Genomic DNA, 11,159 nt, shown 5'->3' with positions numbered 1-11,159 from the left:
AGCGCCTTTCAAAACTCTCAAGGACACTTTACGTACAGTGAGACCTCAACTTACGAACTTAATTGGTTCCCAGACAGAGTGTGTAAGGCGAAAAGTGTGTATCTAAAATAAAAAATTCCCATAGTAAACCATTAAAATGGGAATCATCCGTTCCCGGGTTTCCATAAAATATACTTTTCAACTAAATAAGCCTTAAAAGTACACACAACATACCTTATTCTATGTATAATAAATGTGCTATTGTATTGTAATGAAAGAAATACACTGCATTGTATCATAAAGTCACTTTATTTACATTTGTGATGGTCATTTATGGCTTGATGGAATGGCGTTGGAGGTCGAAGGTCAAAGGGAATTGTTATTTGGAAAGAGAGGCGCATTACATGAGGACTGTAATTAAAGAAATAAACTGCGCTGTAAAATAAAGTTTTATTTACCTTTTTGATGGTCGTTGATGGCTTATGGAAGGAGAGTCACCTTCCATAAGGACTGTTGATAACTTAACCTCTGGTGCTGTTCGGTCGTGCGCTTCCGCCGAAGATCACTTCGCCAGCCGTGGTGGGTGTGTATTATGAAAATAGTGCTTATTATAAGGTTTAATTTTCATAAATTTGAAGTTTGTAAGACGAAAAGTTTGTAAAATAAGGTGTTTGTAATTTGAGGTCTCACTGTATATGTATATGAAATTCTTCGGTCTGAAATTCAAGCATTTATTTTGAAATATTGCACCACAGATATATGGTGACGAGGGCTGTTGTGGCACCCATAATTTGTCTTGAAGAGTTGGTCCTTTCTTCGTCCTAAAATGGATTATAGTAAAACTGCTTGACTGATTTCTAGGAAATATTCCACTTTAATCCTTTGATATTCAGGCACATGAACAATGACAATTTTACTGTTGTTCCCAAATGAGGATTGTTTGGATTTTGGCGACATACGGGTAATATTTCAGCCATTCGACGGGTTCAGGAATAAAAAAAAAGAGACCATTAGTTCCTGCGAGCTTGGAGTGTGTGCTCGAGATTGCATGAGGCAGTAATGGCCACATTGTGCTTGCATGTGTGCGTGCGCTCCAGCATCTGAGTCAGTGAGTGGACGGGCAAAGGGGAGGACCGTTCATCAGGCGATTCACAGAACTACAAAATGCTTCCAGGGAGGAGGGTACGATTTCTGAGAGAGAGGCTTCTAAGAAAAGCCTTGGTAATTACCTTCTGCTTTTTAGCCGCTCTTGTGCCATGGCATACGCATTTTTCTGTGTTACCTTGGCATGGGGATTAAAAAGCGCTGCAGCGGGTTGATTTGGATGATTTCTGCTGGAAATAATACAGGAGAATATTGAGCGATTCAAGCTCGGTGTGTGTTTGCCAGCTCAGGAGTGGAAGGTGGCGAGGGGAGCTGGTCATCAAGGGCTCCGGCGATCTGGTGTAAAGCCAATATAATAGGATCTCATTTTTTTTCAACCCAAGTGCAGCTTGCGGTCGTTGGCCTTGTCTTGACGAAGGATGCAAAATCTCGGCCTGGGAAACACACAAAAAAAAAAAAATGTCATCCTTTCCAAATGTGAACATCGGCTGGGAAGGCAGCGTTGGGCTTAACGCGCACTTGGTGTCGAATTTTAAAATCAAGTTAAAATTGTTACTGCGGTGGAAATTTAAATGCACAGTCACAGGTCTACTCAGTTTGTTGTTGTTGTTCATGTCACGGTTTGTTGACATCATGTTGCTTCACTTGAGCTATCTAGCTTGCTATGTGGCTGGCTACCTAGCTGGCTATCTATTAGCTAGCTGGCTAGTTCTCTAGCTGGCTATCTATTAGTTATTTATTTGCTAGCTAATCTCACTATCTAGCTGGCTATCGAGCTAGCTATCTAGCTGGCTACCTTGCTACATATCTATTTGTTATCTATTTGCTAATTAGCTATCTACCCGACTACCTAACTAGCTATCTATCTATTAGCCAGCCAGCTAACTTTCTATCTATTTGAGTTATTCCAGGTTGAAAGAACGCTCGCACATGGCTGGCTATCTATTAGCTACCTGGCTAACGCTCTAGCTGGCTATCTATTAGTTATTTATTAGCCAGATAATCTCGCTATCTCGCTGGCTATCTATCTAACTATCTAGCTGGCTACCTTGCTACATATCTATTTGATATCTATTTGCTAACTAGCTATTTGCTATCTATTAGCTATCTATCTAGCTAGCTATCTATTAGTTATCTATTAGCCAGCTAGCTAACTTTCTATCTATTTGAGTTATTCCGGGTTGAGTGAACGTTGGCGCATGGCTGCCTATCTATTAGTTATACGGCTATCTGGAAACCTGGCTAGCTGTCTATTAGCTATCTATTTGCTAGCTAGCTTTCTATTTATTTGAGTTACTTCCGGGTTAAGTGAACGCTGGCGCGTGCGGCTGCCGCTGCTCACCCATAGAAAAACTTATCCTGTGACTGCAAAGTGACCTTGAGAGTTTTAAAAGGCGCTTATAAATCAAATGTATTATTATTATTATTATTATTACTCCATTGCATTGAGCATGGCACTTTCGTGGACGGACCTGTTGGTGAAGTCGTAACATGTCTCTGCCAAACGCAGCCACTCTCCGTTGACCTCCAGCCAGCGCTGAATGAGCGGAGGGTGTCTGGGGTCCACCTCCAAGTAAACGCAGCTGTTGTTTTTGTGGTAACAGATCACAGGATTGATTGAAATGCAATTAGAATTGCACAAGATTATCACAAGCAGCTTTGGGGTGGAGAACACGAGCACATGGCTTATTAAAAAGGCTTAGGGGCAAAACCGTACATGGGTTGTGAGGAGCGGGGAGGTGGGGGAGGGGGTTACATCCGGACATTACCCATCATCTGACAGAATCTGGGGTGCCAGGGTTAAAATCTCGCGGATCACTTTCAAGCCGTCTTTTCCACCGTCTAAGGCTGCGTGGTCCTCAAACCTGCCAACATAAATGAATCGACCTTCCTGTTTCTCAAATGTTTAACAGAGTATAATCGATTTGCTCTTTTCTCGCTCTTGGTTCATTACCTCAAAATTTCTGGTTCCAGCGAATGCATATCTTCTGAGAAGAGATAGGGAGGGTTACTGACTAACACGGCGACATTGCTGCACAGCTTCAACACAGTCTCGGCATCTGGTAAAAACATCACACCAGAAATTCATTTATCAACAATTCATGTACGTGTGTGTATCTGTGTGCCTGTGTGCAATGAATATTGTTTTGATCACCGTTCAATTACCTTTTGTAACATCTACTTGATAAACCATTAGTCTATCCTGAAGTCCTAACCTGTCAAAATAATGGGAATCAACATAATGGATGTTGAGAAAAAAAACACAGACATGCATGCAGGCAAAAACAGATTTTAATGACAGTAATTACACGTTACCGGAATGCATTTTCTTTTGTCAACTCCACGGCCTCCGCGCTTTGGTCTACTGCAATGGCTCTAAGCTGCAATGGAAAACACAATTATTGTTTATTATATATGAAAAATATTTTTATTTATGTATTGGAATATGTTGACTTCTTTCATATTATTATTATCGTATTTTCTGGTGTACAATGCGCACTCAAAAACCTTGATTTTCTTCCTTATATACGCCAGTGTGTTATATGTGAAGTAATATTGAGATACAACAGGTCTCACAACTACAGTCAGCTGCCTTATAATGTGGTGTGCCTTATAATGAGTAATGTGTTATATATTTATATATTATATTTGGAAAGCATTTTTTTTCATTCAGTGAAGTTGCACCTTGTACTCTGGTGGACCTATATACACCGGAAAATGCGGTATTATTATTATTATTATTATTATTATTATTATTATTATTATTGCCTGCAATTGTGCTTCTTTTTTAAATTATAGCTACGACAAGGCGCAAAGTAGCTAAATAATTGAGATCAATATGACTATGAATCGCTAACATGGATGAGAATACAAATTGTGTTACACAGTAAATGAATGCTTCACACTCAATAAATGAGTGAAACGCTAACCTTTGGTAGATGCTTCAGCAAGCTGAGAGAAATGGCACCGGAGCCGCATCCCACCTCCAAACATAGAAGTGAGCCAGTTTTCCTCTGCAGGTCACTCAGGATCAATTCTACCAATTCCTGCACACACACGCACAAAATGTGATGAATCCCGAGCCAAATTCGATTAACTCATTCACTGTCAGACATGTGCAAAAAATGTCACACAGATTCCACACTGTCACACAGATTCCAGGACGCTCAGAATACTGAGTTTTAGGACTACATAAACATTCAATGCAGGGTAATAAACCTTCGACACTCTTTTTTTATCAGAATAAAAAAGTTAACTCCTAAATTATATAGGTCTGGAGTTATATAAGATTGAAATGAGGGTGGCTGTCCAAAATACAATGCAATGCATCCATATTAGTTTATATCGCACTTCAACAACAGCTGAAGGAACAAAGCGCTAACATGGAAAAAAGGGAAATGCTGTCCCTTGCGGAAGGGAAAATACATTGCCAGAGGCCATGGCCGGCGCTTTATCGGTACCCAAGCATGAAAAAATAAAACCTGAACTAATTCGGGAATGGCGCCCTAGGTCATATTTTCAATTTGCAAATAAATTCATTAATGGCACTGAATGAGTAAATCAATGACAGCATTGCTTCAGAGTTCTCTCAAACCTCCGTTTCAGGTCGTGGGATGAACACAGGAGGCTTCATCTTTAACGTCATATCTCTGAAGTCCCACTCCTCGATCACATACTGAACAGGCATCCTGAAAGATTCATACATATCACTGTTAAGTTACTATGTATGGAGAGAAAATACGTACATCTAATGTCAATATCGACACAAGACCTGGCGAGGCGTTTTTTGCAGAGCTTCCATATTTTTTGCCTTTCCTCTCGTGTGAGAAATGCAGACAACTTCACCTTCTCGACACGTTCTATCTGACAGTTACAGAAGGACAATTGAGCCACATACAGTCAGCGACGAGATTATCGAGGAAAAGCCGCAACTCACGGTTTTAGCCCCGAGCACATGGGCGATGATGTACCGGCTGGAGAGGTCAGGTTCAGTCACCCCATTCAACTCAAAATGTGTCCTCCAAATATCCACTGCTTGCCGTGCACTTAATATGTCTGAGGGTGACGCCTGGGAACTGCATGGACGCACTGCACAAGTGCCCAAATATTCCTAAAACATTAGATTTAAAAATATTTAACACATTTACAACCATTATTCATGCCAACATCAGCATGACAATTTGTGGTGCAAAATTGTTCAGACGCACATGTGATATTTGGACCCATATTGACAACTCGTTTAATGCAAAGTATTAGTTAGTGGTGATACAATATACTGTATACACTAAGTGACACAAAAGTAGATAAGCAAGATGAAAAGAAGACACAGGAAAAGAAGAATGGGGCAATGATGGAAGAGGGAAAACAATGACATATAATTATGAAATAAGGACAGAAAGAAACATGAAATGATCGAAAAAGGCAATCCCTCTTGAATGAAAGGGGCTCACTGCCACTTTTGTGGTCTTGACACACGATCCAACACCCGGTCTTGAAACGCAAATGCTGGCTTCGACATCATTTGAAAGCCCATTTACAAAACTTAACCTTGGCCAGAATCCTTATTTTCCAACTTAACTTCAACGTTTTAGTTTAAACCTTCCTTCTATGAAACGTGATATTTTGGACCCTTAATTCTGCTTTGATACTAACTTTACTTACAATATGAATATGTTAAAGATTTACGAAATTAAAATGTATTTGATAAATTCGTGAAGTGTAGATAGTCATTAAAAATGTCGTTTTTGACCCACTTACCTTCAACCCCGCACTTCTTCCAACGAAACAAAAGTATCCTTTGATCGCAGACTTTCTCCACATATTTCATCCCGTTTAGGGTCTTATTGGGTTGAATGGAAGACATACGTTACGATAACGATCTTTTTAGCCATCTAGTGTGGCGTTTATTTGACATTCACGTTGTTTGCGGGGTTTGTTACCGGTGTGGACGGCGCAGTGGCATAATTCTTGACGACATTTAGTGATGTCACTCATTTCTATGCGCAAAAGGTTACGCAGCGCTGGCACTCTTGAGGAGTGTAGCATTTAAAGACACTCGAGAAAACATCGATAACAATATTAACGGACAGATAAACTGAAGTATAAATCAAAAATAGAGATATGAAGTACTATAGTATTTTACAAATACAAAATTCTGTTTTTTTATAGTCGTTAAATTTGATGTCACTCGTTTGTATGCGTAAAAGGCTACGCAGCGCTGGCTCTCTTGAGGAGTGTTGCATTTAAAGACACTCGTGAAAACATCGATAACAATATTAACGGACAGATAAACTGAAGTATAAAACAAAAATAGAGATATGAAGTACTATTGTATTTTACAAATATAAAATTCTGTTTTTGTAGTCGTTAATTTTTGTAAATACATTTAAAACTAAAATGTTCAATCTTTGATGTTTTACGAGATACATTTAATGCGTCATCGTTGTTTTCCCAACTATGCGTGGTACGTCTGCAAAATGTTTTTTTTGGTGCAGTAGCAAAAGTCAAATAGTGTTTGAAAAATGTACAACAGCGAACTTTTTATGATGCATGTATGTTGTTGTACTGATATTTCTTATTGTGATATTGTAATTTTCGCGTCGAAACAAGCTTAGCTCACCAGCTAATTTAAAAAGAAAGTATCGAACATATTTTTGAAATGCTTTTTTTTAATTGCGTACAAGTAATAAACACTCAGTGCCAGGTGCGTGATAGCCATGGATTCTCGAATAGAGTGCATATTCTTTAGCGAATTTCACCCGACTTTGGGTCCCAAAATAACATATCAGGTGAGTGAAACATTATTGGTGAGTAAAATACAAAATCAATTTATCCATCTATCGTTCTATCAATCGTTGTGCTGACCGTTCTGTCATTAAAATCAATTTCCCCTGGATCTGTCTTTCTGTCCCGCCTTATGTCCATTTTTTTTCTGTCAGACAACCTGTATATTTCTCAACTGAATTCAACGTATGTATTTGTTGAGTCTATTAAAACAGCCACCGCTGGGTTCCTGATTCAAATTATCAGGTTCATTATTATGCTTCTTCAACGCTTGTTGATGAGCTGATCATTTGAATGTACTGCTCAAAGTGTGCAGTGAAATGCAATAAACATATTTGATTATATCTCTTGTTTTATTACAGGTTCCGGAAGAGTACATTTCACGGGAACTCTTCGACACGGTTCAAGTTTATATTATTACCAAACAGGAGTTGCAGAACAAATTAATAACAGTGTATGGAGTTGATTGTTTTATTACAATGCATTTGTTCTGTCACTGTGTGATGCATAGTCATCCTGTTTTCCTCCCTGTAGCACAGCGATGGGCAAAAAGTTAATCGGGTGTCCAGTGTGCATCGAACATAAGAAGTACAGCCGAAACGCACTCTTGTTTAATTTGGGCTTTGTTTGTGATGCACAAACTAACACGTGTGCCCTCGAGCCGATTGTCAAAAAGCTGTCTGGATACCTCACCACACTGGAGGTAAGATAGTTTATATATTTATACCTCAGTATAGTGTAATGGGTTTTGTAATTTAAACTTTTCTCTGAAAAGATGTGAGCCACAAACCGGAAAATATGGTATTATCATCTTTTTTGACTCAACTGTGCTGGAAAAATGTCACAACCCTCCCTCTCCTGTTGCCGGTGCCAGAAGTCAGTGAACTTGACAATGTTTGCCTTTGTTGACAAAGTCATCTCTTTTGGGATTTTTTTTGATATACCGCAGCTTTGTAGAAAAAGGATATGCAAAACTTCCAGGGAAGTAGCTAATCATTTTCTGAGAAGAAAGTACTTTTGTTGTTTTGCTGTTGATACTGTTAAACATCAGCATAATCAGATATTGGTCCTTAGTTACTCCACCCATGCTAATAATTATGAAATGGAGTCAATGGCATTCTTTTTTTTTTTTTTTTTTTTTTTTTTTTTTTTTTTTTTTTTTTTTTTGGGGGGGGGGGGGTAAGCACCCCTAAAACAACAAAATAATTTGTCCACGATTTGGCAAAATCTTTCCAAAGACACAACTACATGTATTTGTATACTCGCAAAAATAAACCAACCTTTACAGAATACTGTGTTTCCCCATGCATGTGTTTGCTGCAGCTGGAGAGTGGATTCATATCCACTGATGACAGCAAACAAAAGCTTCTGCCTATCATGTCAACCTTGTTGGAAGAGCTCAACGCTACTGGGGCCTGCACCTTACCCATAGGTACGGTTCAATATAATACCGTATTTACAGAAGTGACATTGTTGATTGTTTCTGCAAATGCAAATGTGCTTTGAACTTTTTTGTTCTCACAAAAGCAATGGCAGATTTATGATATGTATTGTAACATAGTGTACAATCTTTGAGCATCTGAATACAATTTCCACAAATTCTAATTCCAGGCATGACGGTGAGTTTTTGTCCCAACCCAAGTTTTCAATTATATCAAATGATAAATCTGCATTGGTAAAATTCAAATATAGCAGTCTGTTATTTGTACAAGTAGTTCTGGAAGTATATGATTGATTGCAACATTGTTACTGAAAATACAAATCTGTCTGGATATTGCTGTTGAAGGACATTTGGGGGAATTTATGATAATCATACTGCCTTTTTTTCTCTCTGTTTTTTTTTTCAAGATGAATCCAACACCATCCACTTAAAACTGATCCCATTGCGGAAGGATCCCCAAGTCGTCCAGGAGTATGATGTCCCGGTTTTCATTCAGAGCAAAGACCACTTTATTCATTCTCAGTGGGATCTGACCACGCAGCAGGTGCGCCAGTGTAACGTCCAATGTCGAGCCACATCAGATAAAGCATCTGTAAATACTAAGAAATGTTGGGATAATACCTCTTATCAGATCAAGGGGATCGTCAAAGAGTTGACAGGCAGCTCCTGGAAAACGACAATTGTCTAGCATGAGGAAGCTATTGTCGGACACAGAAAGTCAAGCCATATGGATGAAAATTTCACCTGCTCTATTGCAGGGGTGTGTTTGAAGCTTATTAGTTCACACACACACACACACACACACACACACACACACACACACACACACACACACACACACACACACACACACACACACACACACACACACACACACACACACACACACACACACACACACACACACACACACACACACACTTTCTCCATGATATACGTGCGCTCACGACCGACAATGAGGCACTGATAATGTGGTGTTGTAAAGCTGCCATTGCAACTGTGATCATTCTAGATGTTGGAAGTCGTCTTCTTTATTCCGCCTTCAGATTCTACCCTACATCGATGGCTTTCGACATGTGCAAAAAATCTCAGCGGAAGCGGACGTGGAGTTGAATATAGTTCGTATTGCTGTGCAGAATCTATTGTAAGTACACTTCGCTAAATCAATAAATCAATCTATCTGTCTATCGGGCGAGCTAGCTATCGAGCGAGCGAGCTATCTATTGAACCAGCTAGCTATCGAACGAGCTAGCTAGCTATGTATATGTAAACATTGTTGTGATTTATTTTTATTGGGGGGGGGTCTTAGTTTAATAAACAGTTGTAACAAGTCTAGTAACTTGATTCCTTTATACGTTGCCAAGATCATCACTCACTGTTCCATTTATGTGTTTCACTGACTCCCACAAGTTGACATGCATACTGTATATTTTCCCGTTTTATTTTCAGGTACTATGATGTCGTGACCTTAGTGTCCATATTCCAGGTACTCTAGAAATTGAAATCATCACTGATACTATGACTTTATATACTGTAGTACATACTGTGTTTCTGTTGTTTTGGAGTTAGGAAAACTGACATGGAATGAAGACAAATCATTGCATATTCATTTGCATTGAAAAGTAAATTCATGCAGACATTAAAATATGTTGACTATCTATTTTTGTTGTTGTAGCGATGTTTTTTTTCTATTATTTTCCCTCTTTTAGTACTCCAATGTTTACTGTACCACCCCCAAAGTGCAGAGCCTGATCGATGATAAACTCATCCAGGAGGAATGTTTAAACTACGTCACCAAGCAAGGTAAACAAGCCAAAAAATTTACAAAGATTGTAACGTATAACGCACTGTAGCGCCGTATAATGTGGTGTGTCTTATATTTGGAAAACATTTATATGTTCATATATTATATTTGGAAAACTTTTTTCATTCATTGAAGGTTAGCTTTATTTATATATGGAAAAGGTTTGAAAATCCATCATTCATTGTGGGTGCGCCTTATTCAATGGAGTGCTGTATTTATGTTAATTGTACTGGATATTGTCATTACCATTAGGTCAAAAGCGTCCAAGTGTTCGAGATGTGTTCCAGCTATACTGCGGTCTGAGTCCAGGAACCACCGTCCGCGACCTCTGTTCCCGCTATTCACAGCAGCTGCAGAGAGTTGACGAGAGGTCAGTGGCTCACGGGGACAACAAACAAAAAATAAAATAAACATGATGTCACACGACAGACAAGGTCAGATGAGATTTAGGTCTGTCATGTGGTCACCATTTCAGGAGGCTGATTCAATTTGGCCTTATGAAGTCTCTGATCCGACGGCTGCAGAAATATCCAGTCAAGGTGACGCGCGACGAGCGGAGCAGGCCACCTCGCTTCTCCACGGGCTGTCACAGCTATGATGAGATCTGCTGCAAGACTGGCAAGTATTAACTTTGTGACTCACTGAGGGGAAATCAAACAGATGGTGTACGTACTCATGATGCTCTTTTCACTTTGCAGGTGTCAGCTATAAGGAGCTGGATGAGCGTATGGAGAATGATCCCAATATTGTTGTGTGCTGGAAGTGATACTCCATGTGCCATCATAAATAAGAGAACTGTTTGATTCACAAATGAAGAGTCGCCCAACCAAAGATGTTTTCCAGCAAAGGACAGTTATTCACCATAGAAAAAAAACTTAAAAAACACCTGCTCAAGATGAAATATTTGTGTACAAAACAAATGATGATGATGAATGAAAATATTTTAAAACTCTTGTTTTTTTTCTTCTAAATCCGTATTTTCCGGTGTATAAAGCGAACCCCCAATGAATGGTGTATTTTCAAACTTTTCCCATATATAATATATAG

General features: G+C 39.1%; 2 protein-coding genes across 3 annotated transcripts; one reads left to right on the top strand and one right to left on the bottom strand.

The window, feature by feature from the left end:
• Positions 1 to 279: 279 nt before the first annotated feature.
• hemk1 (HemK methyltransferase family member 1) lies at positions 280 to 6,068 on the bottom strand. 2 transcript variants are annotated; one of them, XM_089010090.1, is made up of 11 exons: positions 5,842 to 6,068; positions 5,021 to 5,194; positions 4,856 to 4,947; positions 4,679 to 4,772; positions 4,014 to 4,130; positions 3,400 to 3,464; positions 3,250 to 3,299; positions 3,038 to 3,071; positions 2,853 to 2,948; positions 2,556 to 2,666; positions 280 to 1,517 (listed from the first exon to the last, which is right to left on the bottom strand). In XM_089010090.1, exons 1-11 carry the CDS (start codon positions 5,902 to 5,904, stop codon positions 1,457 to 1,459), a joined length of 957 nt encoding a protein of 318 aa, XP_088866216.1. In that variant the 5' UTR covers positions 5,905 to 6,068; the 3' UTR covers positions 280 to 1,456. The 2 variants fall into 2 exon arrangements, with proteins under 2 accessions (XP_088866216.1, XP_088866215.1); XM_089010089.1 differs by having other exon boundaries at positions 287 to 1,517; positions 3,038 to 3,143.
• A 288-nt stretch (positions 6,069 to 6,356) lies between these two features.
• Positions 6,357 to 11,061, top strand: nprl2 (NPR2 like, GATOR1 complex subunit). Its single transcript, XM_089010892.1, has 11 exons — positions 6,357 to 6,872; positions 7,230 to 7,321; positions 7,402 to 7,570; positions 8,191 to 8,299; positions 8,716 to 8,852; positions 9,355 to 9,452; positions 9,758 to 9,794; positions 10,018 to 10,111; positions 10,365 to 10,482; positions 10,588 to 10,730; positions 10,811 to 11,061. The coding sequence occupies exons 1-11, from the start codon at positions 6,801 to 6,803 to the stop codon at positions 10,876 to 10,878; spliced, it is 1,137 nt and encodes a 378-aa protein (XP_088867018.1). The 5' UTR covers positions 6,357 to 6,800; the 3' UTR covers positions 10,879 to 11,061.
• The last annotated feature ends 98 nt before the right edge of the window (positions 11,062 to 11,159 follow it).

This window comes from Hippocampus bargibanti, linkage group LG12 (assembly GCF_051943395.1).
Source record: "Hippocampus bargibanti isolate YZ-2025 linkage group LG12, ASM5194339v1, whole genome shotgun sequence".
NCBI classification, from domain to species: Eukaryota; Metazoa; Chordata; class Actinopteri; order Syngnathiformes; family Syngnathidae; genus Hippocampus; species Hippocampus bargibanti.
Note: the sequence above shows the minus strand (reverse complement) of the source record. Positions and strands in the feature narration are given on the sequence as shown.

Excerpts from the sequence above, each read along its gene's own strand:
- hemk1 (XM_089010089.1), bottom strand. The coding sequence starts at position 5,904 with ATGTGGAGAAAGTCTGCGATCAAAGGATACTTTTGTTTCGTTGGAAGA. Across the intron at positions 4,131-4,678 it reads TCCCACGACCTGAAACGGAG|GAATTGGTAGAATTGATCCT; the intron begins GTTTGAGAGAAC and ends GTGTGTGTGCAG. Across the intron at positions 3,144-3,249 it reads TCAAGTAGATGTTACAAAAG|ATGCCGAGACTGTGTTGAAG; the intron begins GTAATTGAACGG and ends TGTTTTTACCAG.
- nprl2 (XM_089010892.1), top strand. The coding sequence starts at position 6,801 with ATGGATTCTCGAATAGAGTGCATATTCTTTAGCGAATTTCACCCGACT. Across the intron at positions 7,322-7,401 it reads CAGAACAAATTAATAACAGT|CACAGCGATGGGCAAAAAGT; the intron begins GTATGGAGTTGA and ends TCCTCCCTGTAG. Across the intron at positions 10,112-10,364 it reads AAACTACGTCACCAAGCAAG|GTCAAAAGCGTCCAAGTGTT; the intron begins GTAAACAAGCCA and ends CATTACCATTAG.